Source organism: Plectropomus leopardus, chromosome 20 (assembly GCF_008729295.1).
Source record: "Plectropomus leopardus isolate mb chromosome 20, YSFRI_Pleo_2.0, whole genome shotgun sequence".
NCBI lineage: Eukaryota > Metazoa > Chordata > Actinopteri > Perciformes > Serranidae > Plectropomus > Plectropomus leopardus.
Window position 1 is genome coordinate 9,442,600 of NC_056482.1, and position 19,550 is coordinate 9,462,149.

The window sequence follows — 19,550 nt, forward strand, 5'->3', positions numbered from 1 at the left end:
ACTTGTTGTGGACTGAAGTTTGGCATTTAGCACTCAGAATGGTATTGATCTTACCTAACTCTCAGCAAGAAAGCGATTAAGTCTGTTTCCCAAAATGTCGAATTATTCGTAATAGCAATAGTAGTAGTATCAGAACTGAAATCTTGATGGTTACAGCAGACAGCACAAGAATAAAGGGATGGTATCTGTTCAAATACTCTTTGGGTACACTCAAATGGATGGTGGTTGATACACAAAAGAAAGTTTGTATATAGAAAGCATTTGTTTATGGTCGTTTATGGTCTTTTATTATGGACTTTAGTCTTCTAGCAACTGTGGACCAGACTTGACTGCGCTGTGTTGTACCCAGGCCCCCAGGAAAGCTGTTCAGCCTTGCAGCCAATTTTTCCCAGCGGCTTCTTATGGTATTGCAGCAAAAAAATCGCCTGCAGCCCAAGAAGCATTTTCCACATAGGCCACAATTGTAAAAGTTGGTTCTGTAAAACCGTTGACAGGACACCTGGAACTTCGATCAGAGTCAATTATGACTCTTTACATAATGAGTTTTTTGAGCCATGGTGGTTATACATCGATTACAGCGATTTAAAAACCTGCGATGTCAACACAATGTGAAATCTATGAGCTGAGTGGCAACTCACATACAGGGCCAGCAGGAGAAACTCCAGTGAGCATATTCAGTGGACTGCATACTGCAGAAGTAAACCCAAAAGCTGGGAAACCTCTTTGCACAAGGCGAGCAGGTCTATTTAAATAAATAGGCATCATCTTTGGTCCAGTGCATGGCTATGTTGCATTTCTGCATTATGTATATTAATTACTACAAATATAAGTTTGATTCTGAAATACATTTTGGTGAATAGCCTGGAAGTCTGCATTTTACTCTGGCTCTCTATAAACTTAAGCAATATATTTGTTTAACAGTAGAAAGCAGTTAAATATAAAGGAAGCATCTGAAGTACAGTATGATGTAGATACTTAAGTATGTATCGTATGTGACTTATGTCCTGCTTTTTGAACGAAAAATTTTAAGCTATTTTTCGAGTGTGTTTTCTTTTACAGAAACTTGTATTAATAATTGTGTTGACATATAATAAACCACTGAGCCTCTTGTTTGGTGCTTCCAGGGAAGGTGGGGGAGGTGGTAGGACAGGGAAGTCCTACTTATCATTTCCCAGCTCTGTTGTCTGGACTATAAACATACTGTGGGCTTAGAGCGCACCGGCTGATCTCAGGGTGTTCCCTGAAACCTCCTCATAGTTTTGATATTCTTGCTTGACTGTTCATGCATATAAAAGGTCTTGCACTTGCTTTGTTTGGGAGAGTTTGGCTGAACTCCAGCTCAACTCTGTTCATAAACACACACACGCACAACCCTTGCACCTGCAGCACTCCACACCTCCCCCCAACACTCCTGCAGCAGCACAGCAGCACTGAATATGACTCTTTTTTTCACAGCTGGGACTAATCTAGCGCAAGGTACCAAGGCAGTTACTCATTCCCTATTTGTTACCAACTTTCACTCCTGAGTCACCTTCCACATATGCAATAAGACATTTCTGAATATACAGTATATTTAGAAATGTCGATTTAGCTTCCAAACCATTGAAAAGTAGAAGTCGTGAAGAAGTAATGAGATTACAGTAATGTGTTATTCCCACTTGCAGGTCAATATAAAGGTGTCGTGGATCAGAGAGCAGACATCCTTGTACAAACAAAGCTAAGGCAAATGTTCAGGCATCTAGATTAGAGTTCAACTGGTGAAACAAATGCGAAAATATAGATAATAGGAAAGTAATCAGAGAAGTAGTATGTAGTTGTTTTGCACTGTAGAGATACTGTACTGCACGGTTAGTATGCATGTAGAATCATGTCTTGCCCAGGTGCACAGCATGGCATATGTGGTAAGCAGGGGTTGTGGTAAACCTGTGGGTTGTGTTTCTGTGTGTGTGTGTGTGTGTGCGTGACCTTAGCTGCCTCTGATAACTACAGCCCCGGGCTCAGCAGCTTAACAATAAATGAGCTTTGTCACCAACTTACATAACTGCTCTGGGGGCCCATTCACTCTGACCTTATCTCAAACACTGTCCATTCAGAAGGAAAAGCTGAAAGACAGGCCTGAAAACAAACTGAATTGTAGCCTGTTGACTCATTCATTGACATACAGTGTTTATCTGATGTTAGGGTTGGTCTGTGTTGCCACCTGATACAGGGTATTGCGTCACTTATCTACCCATTGAGGGTGTAGATGGCGTGATACAGTATAGAACTGCATTCTTCTCATAGATATTTATGTAAATAATTTGAGAAAAAAGAATATATGGTAATGTTGGTCGGTTTATTTTTTCTTCTCTGGATGAAGACTTTATAGGCCATTTTTGTCAAAACTCACCATTTCATCTGGTGCTCTGTGAACGCTAAATCAAAAGAAATCAAAGAATAAAATAAAGAATAATATGATACACATTGTTATTTGTATTTCCTTTTTATAATGCATATACTATGCAATAATTAAATGGCAAAAACACTGATTAAAATGAAAATTATATAGCCTATGTCTCTAATAATGGAATGAGTTGTTCTGCTTTGTTATGAATTTAATAAATGCCATCCCATGCCCCCAAGCTGTGATTGGAAAATGGATTGTTTGCATTTTGTCATGGACAGAGTTAAATGTATCATAAAATCAGAAAAAGCTTCCCTGCATGTTTTCATTAACACTCTCGTCAGTGTTGTGTATTTAGTCTTGTCAGGTCTGTGCTGCACCCTGCTGGACAATGCTAAAATGCCATAAACATCCTCACTTTCCTATTGTGACTAGATTTTAATGTAAAAACTCAAGTAACAATGAAAAACTATTTATTCCATTATTCATGAAAAAAAGCTAAATAATTGTCCTTTGTAATATGAGTTTTATATAATTCTGACATTTAATTTTTTTCTTTGTTTGACTGTTTTTTTTTTTGTGTGTGTGTGTTCTGCTGCACTGTGCGCGTTTTCAGTATCCCACAACAGTTTCTCTATTGATAGATTGCCATATTGCAGGTTTTAAAATAAATAACAGCTCTTGGTTTCAACTGGCAATGCCCTTAGCAGGTATAGGTATGCCTCTGTGCAGGTGAGATAAAGATGCATTCACCACATATAATATATAAAATATATATATAATTTCCCACACTGTCCTCAAAAGGTGGCGTAAACATACAATTATACAAAAAATGCCTTCAGTGGTTTGTCCTGTAAAAAATTAGCCCCTAAATAAATCTCTATGTTTGATCTTAAGATCATAGGAGAATCCAGGTTTTCCACTATCTTTTTGGTAACTCATGAATATTCCATCCCTTTCTACAGATGAGGACAAGTGAAGTTCAGTGTGTTGAGGACATCCTGAGGGTGAGTCCACCTGTTTAAATTCTCCTTTACATTTGACTATTGTCTTTTACAATCATAATAATATAGATATGACAAGGGACAATTTACATTTTATGTTTGAGTTCAAAACACCTAAACCACCTGTTGACACATATTTCTTACTCACATATACTTAGCCAACACAATGTTCCTGCAAAACGTAATCAAACCACTTCGCCCTGGCTGCTTTTCCTGTTCCTCTATTATAATCTTTATAACCCATGCTTCTTCTAGAAAGTGTTGAAAAATGTCCATAATTTAATTTTGTCAGTACTTACTTGGCACTGTTGCCTTTCTCAGCAAGGCTATATTTCCAGTAGATGCTTCACCATTTAAGCATTCCAGAGGTTAGTTGTTGTTGAAAGGCTTTTGACTAGAAGCAGCAGCAGGAAGTCTACAATTTGCATGAATAGCTGCAGCAAAAAGTGATAGCACAGCACAAAGATTGTTGCTGGGGATTTATGGGCCTGCAATCGGTGGAATGATAGGCTTATTCCTACAAAATGTGTCTATGGTATCCCCTGGTACTCGCATATTAAAGCAATTGACTGTCTTGTCGAGATTCTGTAACAAAATTTGACTGTGCTCATGTTGCTTTTCCAATCACAGAAGAGCAAACATACATGACTGTAGTTGCTCAACATCCCTACGAACTTGAGTAACTGTAGATAAGCTTTTATTTAGCTTTCTTACAACAGTCTTCTGCTCTGGATCAGCAGTATTTTCTTTATGGCTGCACTTCTGTGTATTTTCAGTTGTTCACTAGTTATACAGTCTCACTGAGTTTTCAAAGATCAGCGTGTGGGCTACTGACCTGAGCTGGGGAACGAATGAAAAAGTTATAAATGGTGAGAAAATAATGAGCAATTTCAAAAATGACATTTTTATTCTTGCATAGACTTAAAAATAATCTAACATCATAAAGTTGCTTTGCAGCAGATTTAACATGTTTTTATTTATACAGTTTAGTTTATTATATATCTATTTACTATAGCCGCATGTTGTGCCAGTTTTGGCCCTCAGAACAGCTTTTGCGTGGACTCAACAAGATAAGTAATGCTGGTGTAAGAATAACTAAGTTCTGATTTTTATTTGGAGATAATTGCATTTAGTATTGTTTGAATACTAAACAGCTCCACAGTCTTGCTGCCAGCAGCCCTGTTTACTGTATCCCAAATATGCTAACATTATGATCCTGATACTCTTCCGGTCGCAGAAGCAATTAAAATTTAAGTCCGTTCAAATTTTCAGCATGTAAGATTTCATGGAGCTCTATGTGATATTCAGAACATAATATAGCAGCAAACCACTGAAAAATAAGGTAAAGTAACGGTTTACGGAGCGGAAAATGAAGTCACATTCCCTCGGTGATTATAAATCAGAGCTTCTCTGTTGTTTGTTGTGGTAGATGGTCTGGCTGTGCATGCATGCAAGTTCATGTGTGTATCCCACTAGCTAGCCAATTGCTGCCGCTCTGCGTTATATTCATGTTCGTTTGACACTCATATAGATTAACCCTTTGTTTAGCATGATGCCAAAGGAACCTCCATGCTTCTGGTGCGGCCCTTTTTAATTGCTGCCTGTTCGTTAACCTTTTTTAGATCGTTTGCTGATAACATCAACACCCCATCTTGATCTGTTGTCGCTTTGTCAAACTACTCTGGTCTGATGAGCACACACACTGTTTGTTACTTACACAAATTTTAGCAAACCCTTTGAGATATTTGCCTATGAAACATGATTTGTTTTGGACATGCTGCAAGCATTTTGTATAGTGCCCAGCACCATTTTTTTTTAAATTACAGGTTAACAATTTATCATAAGTTTAGCATAAAATGGTGAATTTCTTTTCGCAAGTTAAGATTCTTCAGAGAAGGTTTTTCTGTTCATCAATAGTCTGGTCTTAGTGATTCCTCCCCCATTGTATCTTGCTTGTGTCTGACAGTAGTGGAACCCAGCACAATCCTCTGCTGCTGTAGCAGAGCTACTCTACGGTTTGATGTGATGTGTGCATTCACAGAACTCCACTGTTGTGTACGGCTATCATTTTTGTACTTGTTCTCCTCTCATAATGTTTGAATGAGTAGTCTGGCCATTCTCATTGATAATTCATCCAAAGAAATGCAACTGACTGCATCTTGTTTCTAGTAGTATTCTGCTAGTATTCCAGTGCAGAGTCAAGGTACTTTGTGAAAATACCAGAAACCATCACAGATAATGTTACTTATACATATCGTGCTGATTCTACCGTTCCGAAGAGTGACTGAACATCTGACACGTTTTGCATGCTTATATTGAGTTGAGGACACATAAATTGATTTTTTTGAGCAGCTATTCTTGTCTGTGTCAGGTGCAAAGAAAGATCATGTGTCGGCATGAAATCTGAAATAGATATGGGGCGTACACCTGCATGCACCAGTGTTCATTTTATATAGAGTGACCACTCTTACCTGTTGTCAATAAGGCACCAACCCTCTTTATATTCCTCTCTACAGGAAATGACCCGTTCATGCCCCCCTCTTCTGACAGCTATACGCACACCGAGCACAGATGAACCACCCAAGTCCCCATTTTTGGCCAAGGTAAGAGCTTAAAGGTTGAGAAGTACTGAAATCAATTTTTAGTTAGTGCTCACTCATGGCACTGTCCATGCACATAATGCTTAAGCTTGAAGATGAGGAAAAATCATCATGTTATAAGGTCTCTCTAGGTTGTGTGTCCCCCATGGTGTTTTTCTTTGGCAGAAAAGTGGTTGCATGTTGCTGGAGAACGCTTCCTTTCAGCGCAAACTACACATGAGTTTTGTTTCTGTGCTACAATATCTTGACGTGACCTGGGCAGCTAATGTAATGCTACGTTAACAGAGGGTTGACTACACACTTACAAAAAAATATAAAATCCATAAAAAAGCACAACGCTCGCCAGCAATATTTAGTGATAGGTCAATCTGCTCCCACAAATATTGTTTTTTTTATTTTAATGATGTTGTGATAGTTTCTGACAGACATGCCATACTGCTTGACACATAGACAAGGGCTAAAGGAATGGCAGCGACATTTGAAAACTTTCCAACCGGAAGCACAAAGAGCAGCAGCATGAAATAACCGAAATGCTCTGAAAAAAGACGCTATATGGACACAGGCCCTTTGTCTTGTTAATTAAATATTGATGTGCACAAAGAGTACTGATTATAACATGCACATAATAAAGTTATCAGTTTAGTGTAAATACAAATTTAAAAAACTAATTCGAACAAATGTATGACCCAGGTTAAAGTTTGCTTGTGTATTTCTCTCTGTCCTCACAGGAAGCAGAGCATGTCTCCTCATGTCCAGGACAAAGTGAGTAATAAGGGAATGATTCAGAGTACAGTTCATAATGGACATAATAATAAATGGAAAGGATTTTACTGTATTATGGAAAATCAACACTGAGTGCAAACTGGGTTTAGAGTCTGTTTTGTCTGGAATTGATGTTGGTAGCAGACAGATCGATCTGTCATCATGATCTGCTGTGTAGCCTCTGGATAAAGTTTCAGGCCTGATGGTGGAAGCTGGTGTGATGTGAATATTCTCCTCACTCTTCTTGAATTTTAAATATCCATGGAGTTAAAGCAGCACCTCGTTTATAGACACTGCCATATGTTTTCTTCAAGGAAACGTTTCTGTAGCAACTTGTGCAACTGTGGACCACTCCGTTAACTGGCCACAAAATATCAGAGAGAAGCAACCCTGTAATTTTAGCTCAAATTAACTAAGAGTAAGAGTCAGTCGTGTAGGCGGGGAGGATAAGTGATCTCTCACTGTTCTCAGGCCTTTTCTTTAACATTTTACAACAATGATACATTAGATTTTATATTTAATTAGATTATTAGTATCAGTTGTAGTAAAACTTGTGCTTCTTATAAAATTGAACCATTAGAAAGCAAACAGGCCTTGAGAGATCTTAAAGCATTACCTTTACCAGCAGGTTAGCTTTTATAAGTTTTGTATTTCTATTGTTTAATAATTTATAGTTATGCGTAGTCAGGATATAATTTTTAAAAAAAAATACAGCAGTCCCTGTTTGATTTTTTTTTTACGATGACATGTAAATGTAATGACTTGTGTTGTTTCTTTTGTGGAACTAATGTTTGTTTTCTCTGTTGTTTCTTCCAGAAAACTATGAGTCATCTCCTGCAGATCCATCCCAGCTCATACAGCAGAGCTCCTCATCGTAAGTGACTCTGCTTTTACAGTTTTTTGCCATTATTTCGAAATATGACATCGACCTGAGAACCAGAGAAAGTTACTGAACTTGAATGAAAATTACTGATGTCATGTAGTTCAGTCCAAACAATGTCTTAACTGGACTAGCTGGCTTCATCAGGAAGGGTGGCTGTGGCTCAGAGGTAGAGTGGTCATCCTCGAATCGGAAGATCCCCAGTGGGCAAGATACTGAACCCCAATTTGCTCCCGATGCCACGTCATCAGAGTGTGTATGCGTATGAATGATTACTACCTAGTAGGTGGCACCTTGTACAGTAGCCTCTGCCACTACTGTGTGAATGGGTGAATGTAACATGTCCTGTGAAAGCGCTTTGAGTAGTCGAAAAGACTAGCAAAGCGCTATAAAAGTACAGTACATTTACCATTTGCCATCAGAGTTTCTGATCCAGCTGCATTCACTCACAAACACTGCAATTAGAAGAAAGGGCAGAAAAAAAAGTTCTACACATATTTTCATGAGGGCTGCAGCTAATGATTATTTATCATTTCATCTGCAGATTATTGTCTTTGTTAATTGTTTTGTGTACTATAATGAAAAAATGGCTTTTGATAATTTCCCATAGCCCAAAATGATGTTTTGAAATGACTTGTTTAATTCAACCAAAGACTTAAACCCACAGAAATTCATATCACTAATATAAATCATCATGGCATTTTTGCTTGAAAAATGACTTGAAAGATTAATTTAATTGTCTAATCAATCATTTGTTCTTGCCCTGATTTTTAGAAAAAAAAATCATTGTAAAATTAAAAAAACAACAACACAACAAAAAACAAATTAAAAGATTTTTTCAATTGGTTCCTTCTTCACACATGATGCTTGTTAAATGTGCTGTTTACTGGCTCAGTCTGGGCATGTGGGCTTCAAGTTATTTGAGTGTAATTCCATTATAATCTAAACACATCTATGTGACATTATTGTGGTGTTTTTTATGTATGCACTAGTTCATTTGAAGCAGCGCATTCCAGAGGGGTAGAGTCTGCCAGCTCCAGCGACTCAGAGAGTAGCTCAAGATCAGGGTCGGACAGTGAAAGCACCATTGAGGAGCCACTTCAGCCTCCACGGAGCAACTCTGTTAAAACTGAGGTAATTTACTGCTTGTGCTTTTTTGGACATGTGTTCATATTGAATGAAGGACTCGTAAACAAGCATTTTCTGAACGGTTTGCTCTCCCGCATTATTTAAAATCACAATGTTTGTATCCTTTTTTTAGTGTGATGCTCCAGCAGTGGCCCATAGTGATTGGCAGTTGGGAAACTGGATTCGGTCCAGCCAGCAGAACTCCAGCACTGAGAGTCAGAGCGGCGTTCATGCCTCTGAGAGCCCTACTCACAAACAGCCACCGCCCAGTCAAAGCTCCAAGCTCTCACTCAGTGTAGAGGTGGCCGACTCCACCAGGGAATCGAAACCTCAACTTTCTTCCCACAGGAAGAAGTTCACTGATAGGCTTACAAAGCCCCAGCAGCACAGCGAAAGCCCCCACGACAACTATAACCATCAAAGTAACCAAGAATCTATCTCTGCAGATTTAAACAGCTGCAGCAGCTCCAAGAAACTTTCATGCAGCACGCACTCCTCAAAACCAGCGAAGGCAAACTACCCAGATCGCACGGAAGCAGCTGTCAGCGTGAAGTGTGAGGAGGTCAAAGACCCCTGTTTTACAGATAGACCCAAGGTAAAGACGAAAACAGGACGTAGCCAGAAGAGCAAGGACAGCAGGGACACTAAAAGGGACACTAAAAGGATTTCTAAACACACTACACTTGACAAGCGGAAGGCCAGATTGGAGCCTAAAGTCACAGTGGTCCTGTGTGATCGTTGTCCATCGTGTGGCGTGCGATCTCCTAACCTCTGTTCCTGCCACACCCAAAGTTCTGCTCAGCCTGCTCAGCCTGACCAGCTGTCTCCTGCCCCACCGCTCAGGATCAGTCGTACCGAACCAAAGTTAGAGACCATCTGCCAGAAGGGCAAAAAGATTCCTCACAAAACAATCCACAAGCACTCAGAGAAGACTGGGCGGGCAGGCAAGAGTTCTTGGGACCACCACAGTCCTTGTAGATCCCTGCTGGTGAAGATTGATCTAAGCTTGCTCTCAAGAGTCCCCCGGACCTCCGGCAAACAACAGGCGATAGCCAGCAGTGCAAAAAGACAAGCGCTGGTCACAGAGCAAGATAGAGGGGGCAGTGATGCATCTACAGCACACAAACTCACCAAAACCAGCAAAAAAAAGAGTATATCTCAAAATGTGAGAAATACAAGGGTACAGGTTTGTTGTAGTTGGCAAATGTGTTCATAATATTTTTGTTTCAATGTGTGGTTTATTGTCTTCCAGGCTGAGGTAGATAATACAGCTCTTCCAAGGAAGAAACAAAGGCTGGAAAACAAGTATACCTCATCAACTCTTGCATCTGTCAAACTGGAGTAGGTTTTTTAAAAAAAAAAAATTATGGAGGATAACATTGATATATTTTGATATTTTTTTTGTGATTCAGATCACATGGGTTTTGTATTTTTGTCCCTGACAGATGTTCCAGCAATTCAATAGAGGAGCGTGAGAAAATGAAGGCCAAGAAAAATCCTGATCATCTACAGCATCCTTTGACATCCAAAGATGCTGTTAAAGGCTCAAAGGTGCACAAACACAGTTCTGGGGAGACCCAGGAGTCCAGCAAGGAGGCTGTAAAGTCCAAAGACACCCGCAAGCACAAGAGTAGCAATGGAAAACACACAGAGCACCCACACTTTGTAAAGGTAACAGAATTTGTCATGTGTATGTGTAACATGTACTACAATGTTGCTTCTTTTACAGAGACTAGCTTCTGTAAGTGCTCATAGTTTTAGTGATTGTAACCAGTGAAAAAGTCTCACCGATAACCATTCACAAAAAGTCTGTCCTGCAATCCTAGAAGCCCCGCAAGAGTGGCCTCGCTGTCACATCATCTTCACAGCCCACCAGGGAAGCTTTGAGCAAAAGGCCATTGCTCAGATTTGAGGACAGGTAAAAATCTAAAATAAAGTTTAATTTGTTATGTCCTTTGAAAGCCTGCCTCTGTCTGAACCTAGCTGGATTTCCCCCCTAAATTGTGCTATATCCTCCAGACTTAATTTCAGATAAAACTCCTCATCCTTGGATTTTAGAGTTTCACAAGGAATATGATAATAAGGCTGTTATTGCAAAAAAAAGTGCAAGTCAGTAACTTTGCGATAGATGGTCTAAAGAAAACAGAGCAGCATTTCTGGATTGTTCTTAAAGCTATTTCCTATAATTTTAATCAAATTGTTGCCACAGTTTTAATGAAGAACAGTGCACTTATGATATATTTTATCATCTAATAAAGTGTCTTTTATTTCTAGGCAGTACCCTGTGAAGCATTACATAAAGGAGGCCAAAAAGCTGAAGCACAAAGCAGATGCAGAAGTAGGTTCTCTTTTTTTGTTTGTTTTGAGTTTATTAAAACTACTGCAGTCCATCCCACCCAGTCATACAAGTAACATACGACTGAACTTTATTTTCTCCTTCCCTTTCCCTCTCCCCCTCTCTCTTTCTCTCTCTCTCTCTCTGTAGTCAGATAAGCTCAGTAAAGCTTTCAGTTACCTGGATGCAGCCATGTACTTTGTTGAAAGCGGCATTGCGATGGAAAAAGATCCACAGATTTCAATGTCATCCTACACTATGTTTGCAGAGACAGTGGAACTGCTCAAGTATGAAACCACTTCTATCATTAAAATCTGCACCATTTAAAGATTGTTTTAATCATTAGTTTGCATGTTTGGAAAGTTGCAGAGTGCAGGGTAGGCTATTCCACCTTGTCATAATCACAGACATTGAAAAATATGTATTATATAAATGTTAAATTTAAACTTTTAACACGAAGGCTTTGGCTCCATAACAGAATTTTATTCGTATTTATTAGTTTTACTGCCACGTTCTTCACTCCCACAGGTTTGTACTGAAACTCAAAAACTCAGTGGATGCCTCTGCTACACCCTCAGAAAAGGACTTTTTAACCTTATGGTAAGGTGTAGTTTATACTTAATGTGCTGTTTCGCCACACACCAGAATGTCTCTTTCGATATATATTTGTTATATTGTTGTTTGTTTTGGGTCTTGTGTAAAGAATACAGACAAGGAGACTTTAATTTCTTTTCCACAACAGCAAATCTTTTTTTTTGTTTATTGCCATACTTTATTGCCATTTACAGCAATGAACAGGCAAATAACATTGCAGAATTGCCTGGAGAGTGGGGTTTACATAACATAAATGCACATATGGGTAAAGATTCAACATATAACATTATTAGACTGACATACATACCCATGTGTACACTTTCCATTAACATAATTAGATGCCTCCATCCATACACATACCCATGCATCCATACATACACATAAACATTACTCACATGCATACATACACACTACAGTTATTAAGACATACATCATGTACATACACAACAGCAACTCTTATGTTTGAAATAACTGTTAGTTGAAATGACTATATTTGTGTAGCATTTATTTAGTACAGGTGTTTATTATAATGTCCGTTGCTGATTCTACTACATGATTGACCGTTAATTGGAAGACTGGATTTATCATAAATAGGTTGCTTTGGTATTTTTAGAATATTTAGTATGTCATAAAAAATACACAGTAAAGTGTGTCATGAAAATGTAAAAAAAAAAAAGTTAAAGGGATAATATGTCATGAAAAAATCATTAAAAAGTCACAGTATAGAATGTCCGAAAAATTTAATTTAAAAAAAAAAAGACATTGTATTATTTGTCATAAAAAAGTCATAGTGTAGTAAATGCCGTAACAAATGTCACAGTACAGTATGCCATTGAAAGTGTAAGTATATTATGTCATAAATATGTCATACAAAATAGCATAGTATAGTATGCCATGAAAATGTCATAGCAAATTATTTCATAAAAATGTCATTAAAAAAGTCATAGTGTAGTCTTTCATGAAAATTTCATTATAATAGTCATCGTTAAAAAATGTCATATACAGAAATTCAAAGTCTAACATTAAAATGTCAGAAAAAATTTAATAGTATATTATGCCATGAAAATGTCATAGTAGAGTATGTTATAAAAATGTCATTGTATAATATTTCTAAGTAAAATAATCATGTCATATTAAAAGTCAACTAAAGAGTCATTGTAAAGTATGTCATTTTTTTAATTAAAAAAGTCATAGTATAGTATATCATAAAAATGTAACAAAAATGTCATAGAATAGTATGTCATAAAAAAGAGAAAATTTAATAGTAAAAGTGAAATTAGAAAGTCATTGTATACTATACTATATACATAAAAATGTCATCAGAGTCATAGTGTAATATATAACAAATTTCATTGTATGGTATGTCATGTAAAATTGCATTAAACTAAATTAAATTAACGTCATAAAATTGTCATAGAATATGTCATAAAAATGTCATAGTATTTTGTCACTAAAGTCATTAAAAAGTCATAATGTGGTCACAAAATGTTATTAAAATAAATTCCTAATATGCCATAAAAACGTCATAAGTTATAATGTATGTTACATAAATGCCATGAAAATGTTGTAGTTTAGTAATGTCACAGAAATGTCATAGTATAGAATGTTATAAAGATTTCATTCATTCATAGAATAGTATGTCAATATAAATGTCATAAAAATGTAAAGTATGTCATCCAAAAGACAATATAAAGTGGAAGGCTTGTTTTTCATTCATAATAGCATTAAAAAAGTCATAGTATGGTATGTCTTCCAAAATAGCCAAAAAATTCATGTTATAGTATTTCATCCAAAGTAGCATAAAACAACAATCTCATGGTATGTTGTTGAAAGTCATACTATAGTATATCTTTGTATATCTTATCTTAGATGTCGTCTAAAATGGTGTACAAAAGTCATAGTATAATATGCCTTCCAAAATGGCAAAGTTAGTATTATAATATGTCTTAACAAAAAGTTGCACAAAAAAGTATACTATGTCATCATAGACCAGTATATCGTTCACAATGGCATGGAAAAATCATAGTATGGTATATCATCATAAATAGCATGAAAAAAGTCTTTGTATACATTGGAATTCAAAATAGCATAAAAAACATAAAATTACAATATGTCTTCCAAAAAAGAATAAAATAGTTGTTCTGTAGTGTGTCATCAAAGGTAGCATTAAAACTTAATAGTACAGTTCATTGTCCAAAATAGTGAAAAAAATGACACTGAACATTATGTCAAAATTAGGAATTTTAAGGGATGCATAATTTGGCACGTCCAAAAAATGATCAACAATCCAAGACTATAGTAAGGCGAAAATGTCAAAATTGACATGTCCCAAAAACAGCTCAAAACAGCTTAGCATAGCGGGCCAACACACGCCATAGCATAGAAAGTTGCAAAAGTAGCCCAAACCGCCATAATTATGCACATCGAAAAAATGACCAAAAATCCAAGACTATAGTAAGGCAAAAATGTCAAAATTTGACATGTCCCAAAAGTAGCTCAAAACCGCCAGAAACAACTTAGATTGGCCTGCCAACACACGCCATAGCATAGAAAGTTGCAAAAATAGCCAAAAACGCCATCACTTGACATGTCGAAAAAATGACCAAAAATCCAAGACTATAGTAAATGAAAATGTCAAAATTTGACATGTCCCCAAAACAGCTCAAAACCGCTAGAAAACAGCTTAAGATTAGCCTGCCCAACGCCATAGTAGAAAGTTGCAAAAATAGCCAAAAACGCCATAATTATGGACTTGAAACCAAAAGTCCAGACTTAGCAAGGGCGAAAGTGTCAAAATTTGACATGTCCCAAAAGTACAAAATCGCTAGAAACATTAGATTACCTTGCCCATACACGAAGAATAGAAAGTTGCAAAAATAGCCCAAAACGCCATAATTTGGCACGTGGAAAAAATGACCAAAAATCCAAGACTATAGTAAGGTGAAAATGTCAAAATTTGACATGTCCCAAAAACAGCTCAAAACCGCTAGAAACAGCTTAGATTAACCTGCCCAGACACGCCATAGCATAGAAAGTTGCAAAAGTAGCCCAAACCGCCATAATTATGCACGTGGAAAAAATGACCAAAAATCCAAGACTATAGTAAGGCGAAAAATGTCAAAATTTGACATGTCCCAAAAGTAGCTCAAAACCGCTAGAAACAACTTAGATTGGCCTGCCCAGACACGCCATAGCATAGAAAGTTGCAAAAATAGCCAAAAACGCCATCACTTGACATGTTGAAAAAATGACCAAGTCAAGTCAAGTCAGTTTTATTTATATAGCCCATTATCACAAAATATGGTTTGCCTCAGAGGGCTTTACAGTGTACGACATCCCTCTGCCCTTAGACCCTCACATCACCCAAGGAAAAAACTCCCCAAAAAGAACCCCTGTAACGGGGAAAAAAAAAGAAGAAGAAACCTCAGGAAGAGCGGTAGAGGATAGTGAGGGATCCCTCTTCCAGGACCGACAGACGAGCAATAGATGTCGTAAATAGCAAATGAAATACAATCATGGCAAAAAAGGAAAGAGAAAGAGAGAGGGTGGGGGGGGCACAGCAATAATAGAAACAGATGCATGTCATATTACAGTAATGGTAGGTGTGAAATTACTAATTGCTCTCTATGATGATGTTGATAGAGATGATAACAGTCTCATGCATATGTGAAAGGGAGTTGTCCAAAGGCAAGATCACAGCATCGGCGCAACCAGGACCAGACACGATAGAGCAAGCGGGGGGCACAGAATCATACAGCACAGCACGAGCACAACCAAAAGGGTCGCAGCATCAGCACAGCTATCACCACGGTAGGCACAGTCATTATGGCCAGGATCCAGGGAAACTTGGAAACAAGGGAGCAGGAACGCTCCCGAGAGGCAAAGGATTAGCGTAGTGCAGTTCAACAGACCCAGGCTCTGTAATCGGAGCCCCAGGTAGTGAGAGTACCACAGACCAAAAATCCAAGACTATAGTAAGGCGAAAATATCAAAATTTGACATGTCCCAAAAGTAGCTCAAAAACTGCTAGAAACAATTAGACTAGCCTGCCAACACACGCCATAGCATAGAAAGTTGCAAAAATAGCAAAAAACACCATATTTTGGCAAGTCAAAAGAATGACCCGAAATCCAAGACTATGGTAAGGCGAAAATGTCAAAATTTGACATGTCCCAAAAACAGCTCAAAACCGCTAGAAACAACTTAGATTAACCTGCACAGACACGCCATAGCATAGAAAGTTGCAAAAATAGCCAAAAACGCATAATTATAAACGTCGAAAAAATGACCAAAAATCCAAGACTATAGTAAGGCGAAAATGTCAAAATTTGACATGTCCAAAACAGCTCAAAACCGCTGGAAAAAACTTAATTAACGTGCCAAGACACGCCATAGCATAGAAAGTTACAAAAATAGCCAAAAACGTCATAATTTGGCACGTCGAAAAAATGACCAAAAATCCAAGACTATAGTAAGGCGAAAATGTCAAAATTTGACATGTCCCAAAAGTAGCTCAAAACCGCTAGATACAACTTAGATTAGCCTGCCCAGACACGCCATAGCATAGAAAGTTGCAAAAATAGCCAAAAACGCCATAATTTGGCACATGGAAAAAATGACCAAAAATCCAAGACTATAGTAAGGCGAAAATGTCAAATTTGACATGTCCCAAAAAAGCTCAAAACCGCTAGAAACAACTTAGATTAACCTGCCAGACACGCCATAGCATTGAAAGTTGCAAAAATAGCCCAAAACGCCATAATTATTGATGTCAAAAAAATGACCAAAAATCCAAGACTATAGTAAGGCGAAAATGTCAAAATTTGACATGTACCAAAAAAAGCTCAAAACCGCTAGAAACAACTTAGATTAGCCTGCCAACACACGCCATAGCATAGAAAGTTGCAAAAATAGCCCAAAAACGCCATAATTTGGCACGTGGAAAAAATGACCAAAAATCCAAGACTATAGTAAGGCGAAAATGTCAAAATTTGACATGTCCAAAAAAAACCTCAGAAACCGCTAGAAATAACTTAGATTAGCCTGCCAGACACGCCATAGCACAAAAGGTTGCAAAAATAGCCAAAAACGCCATAATTTGGCACGTTGAAAAAATGACCAAAAATCCAAGACTATAGTAAGGCGAAAATGTCAAAATTTGACATGTCCCAAAAAAAGCTCAAAACCGCTAGAAACAACTTAGATTAGCCTGCCAACACACGCCATAGCATAGAAAGTTGCAAAAATAGCCAAAAACGCCATAATATGGCACGTTGAAAAAATGACCAAAAATCCAAGACTATAGTAAGGCAAAAATTTCAAAATTTGACATGTCCCAAAAGTAGCTCAAAACCGCTAGACACAGCTTCGATTAGCCTGCCAACACACGCCATAGCATAGAAAGTTGCAAAAATAGCCAAAAACGCCATAATTATGGACGTTGAAAAAATGACCAAAAATCCAAGACTATAGTAAGGCGAAAATGTCAAAATTTGACATGTCCAAAAAAAACTCAAAACCGCTAGAAATATCTTAGATTAGCCTGCCAACACACGCCATAGCATAGAAAGTTGCAAAAATAGCCAAAAACGCCATAATATGGCACGTTGAAAAAATGACCAAAAATCCAAGACTATAGTAAGGCGAAAATGTCAAAATTTGACATGTCAAAAAAAGCTCAAAACCGCTAGATACAACTTAGATTAACCTGCACAGACACGCCATAGCACAGAAAGTTGCAAAAATAGCCAAAACGCGATAATTATTACGTCGAAAAAATGACCAAAAATCCAAGACTATAGTAAGGCGAAAATGTCAAAATTTGACATGTCCCAAAAGTAGCTCAAAACCGCTAGAAACAACTTAGATTAGCCTGCCAACACACGCCATAGCATAGGAAGTTGCAAAAATAGCCAAAAATGCCATAATTATGGACGTTGAAAAAATGACCAAAAATCCAAGACTATAGTAAGGCAAAAATTTCAAAATTTGACATGTCCCAAAAGTAGCTCAAAACCGCTAGACACAGCTTCGATTAGCCTGCCAACACACGCCATAGCATAGAAAGTTGCAAAAATAGCCAAAAACGCCATAATTATGGACGTTGAAAAAATGACCAAAAATCCAAGACTATAGTAAGGCGAAAATGTCAAAATTTGACATGTCCAAAAAAACCCTCAAAACCGCTAGAAATATCTTAGAATAGCCTGCCCAGACACGCCATAGCACAGAAAGTTGCAAAAATAGCCAAAAACGCCATAATTTGGCACGTTGAAAAAAATGACCAAAAATCCAAGACTATAGTAAGGCGAAAATGTCAAAATTTGACATGTCCCAAAAAAAGCTCAAAACCGCTAGAAACAACTTAGATTAACCTGCACAGACACGCCATAGCATAGAAAGTTGCAAAAATAGCCCAAAACGCCATAATTATGGACGTTGAAAAAATGACCAAAAATCCAAGACTATAGTAAGGCGAAAATGTCAAAATTGACATGTCCCAAAAAAAGCTCAAAACCGCTAGAAACAACTTAGATTAACCTGCACAGACATGCCATAGCACAGAAAGTTGCAAAAATAGCCAAAAACGGCATAATTATTGACGTCGAAAAAATGACCAAAAATCCAAGACTATAGTAAGGCGAAAATGTCAAAATTTGACATGTCCCAAAAGTAGCTCAAAACCGCTAGAAACAACTTAGATTAGCCTGCCAACACACGCCATAGCATAGAAAGTTGCAAAAATAGCCAAAAACGCCATAATTTGGCACGTGGAAAAAATGACCAAAAATCCAAGACTATAGTAAGGCGAAAATGTCAAAATTTGACATGTCCAAAAAAAACCTCAAACCGCTAGAAATAACTTAGATTAGCCTGCCAACACACACGCCATAGCATAGAAAGTTGCAAAAATAGCCAAAACAGCATAATTATGGACGTTGAAAAAATGACCAAAAATCCAAGACTATAGTAAGGCAAAAATGTCAAAATTTGACATGTCCCAAAAAAGCTCAAAAAACGCTAGAAAACAACTTAGATTAACCTGCACAGACACGCCATAGCATAGAAAGTTGCAAAAATAGCCCAAAACGCCATAATTATTGACGTCAAAAAATGACCAAAAATCCAAGACTATAGTAAGGCGAAAATGTCAAAATTTGACATGTCCCAAAAGTAGCTCAAAACCGCTAGAAACAACTTAGATTAGCCTGCCAACACACGCCATAGCATAGAAAGTTGCAAAAATAGCCAAAAACGCCATAATTTGGCACGTGGAAAAAATGACCAAAAATCCAAGACTATAGTAAGGCAAATATGTCAAAATTTGACATGTCCCAAAAAAAGCTCAAAACCGCTAGAAACAACTTAGATTAACCTGCACAGACACGCCATAGCACAGAAGGTTGCAAAAATAGCCCAAAAACGGCATAATTATTGACGTCGAAAAAATGACCAAAAATCCAAGACTATAGTAAGGAAAAAATTTCAAAATTTGACATGTCCCAAAAAAAGCTCAAAACCGCTAGAAACAACTTAGATTAACCTGCACAGACACGCCATAGCATAGAAAGTTGCAAAAATAGCCCAAAACGCCATAATTATTGACGTCGAAAAAATGACCAAAAATCCAAGACTATAGTAAGGCGAAAGTGTCAAAATTTGACATGTCCCAAAAGTAGCTCAAAACCGCTAGAAACCAACTTAGATTAGCCTGCCAACACACGCCATAGCATAGAAAGTTGCAAATATAGCCAAAACGCCATCATTTGGCATGTCGAAAAAATGACCAAAAATCCAAGACTATAGTAAGGCGAAAATGTCAAAATTTGACATTTCCCAACCCACAAAAGTACGTCAAAACCGC

At 37.5% G+C, this 19,550-nt stretch overlaps 1 protein-coding gene across 2 annotated transcripts in view; it reads left to right on the plus strand.

Moving 5' to 3' along the window:
• Positions 1-19,550, plus strand: part of aff1 (AF4/FMR2 family, member 1) — a 54,421-nt gene that overhangs the window by 6,660 nt on the left and 28,211 nt on the right. The window contains exons 4-15 of one of the 2 annotated variants that reach the window (XM_042508927.1): positions 3,349-3,390; positions 5,904-5,990; positions 6,716-6,749; positions 7,566-7,623; positions 8,622-8,763; positions 8,891-9,922; positions 10,010-10,098; positions 10,203-10,428; positions 10,584-10,675; positions 11,032-11,095; positions 11,243-11,379; positions 11,621-11,692. In XM_042508927.1, coding sequence (XP_042364861.1) covers positions 3,349-3,390; positions 5,904-5,990; positions 6,716-6,749; positions 7,566-7,623; positions 8,622-8,763; positions 8,891-9,922; positions 10,010-10,098; positions 10,203-10,428; positions 10,584-10,675; positions 11,032-11,095; positions 11,243-11,379; positions 11,621-11,692 — 2,075 coding nt within the window. The remainder of the gene's footprint in view (positions 1-3,348; positions 3,391-5,903; positions 5,991-6,715; positions 6,750-7,565; positions 7,624-8,621; positions 8,764-8,890; positions 9,923-10,009; positions 10,099-10,202; positions 10,429-10,583; positions 10,676-11,031; positions 11,096-11,242; positions 11,380-11,620; positions 11,693-19,550) is intronic. The other variant, XM_042508928.1, reaches the window with a different exon arrangement.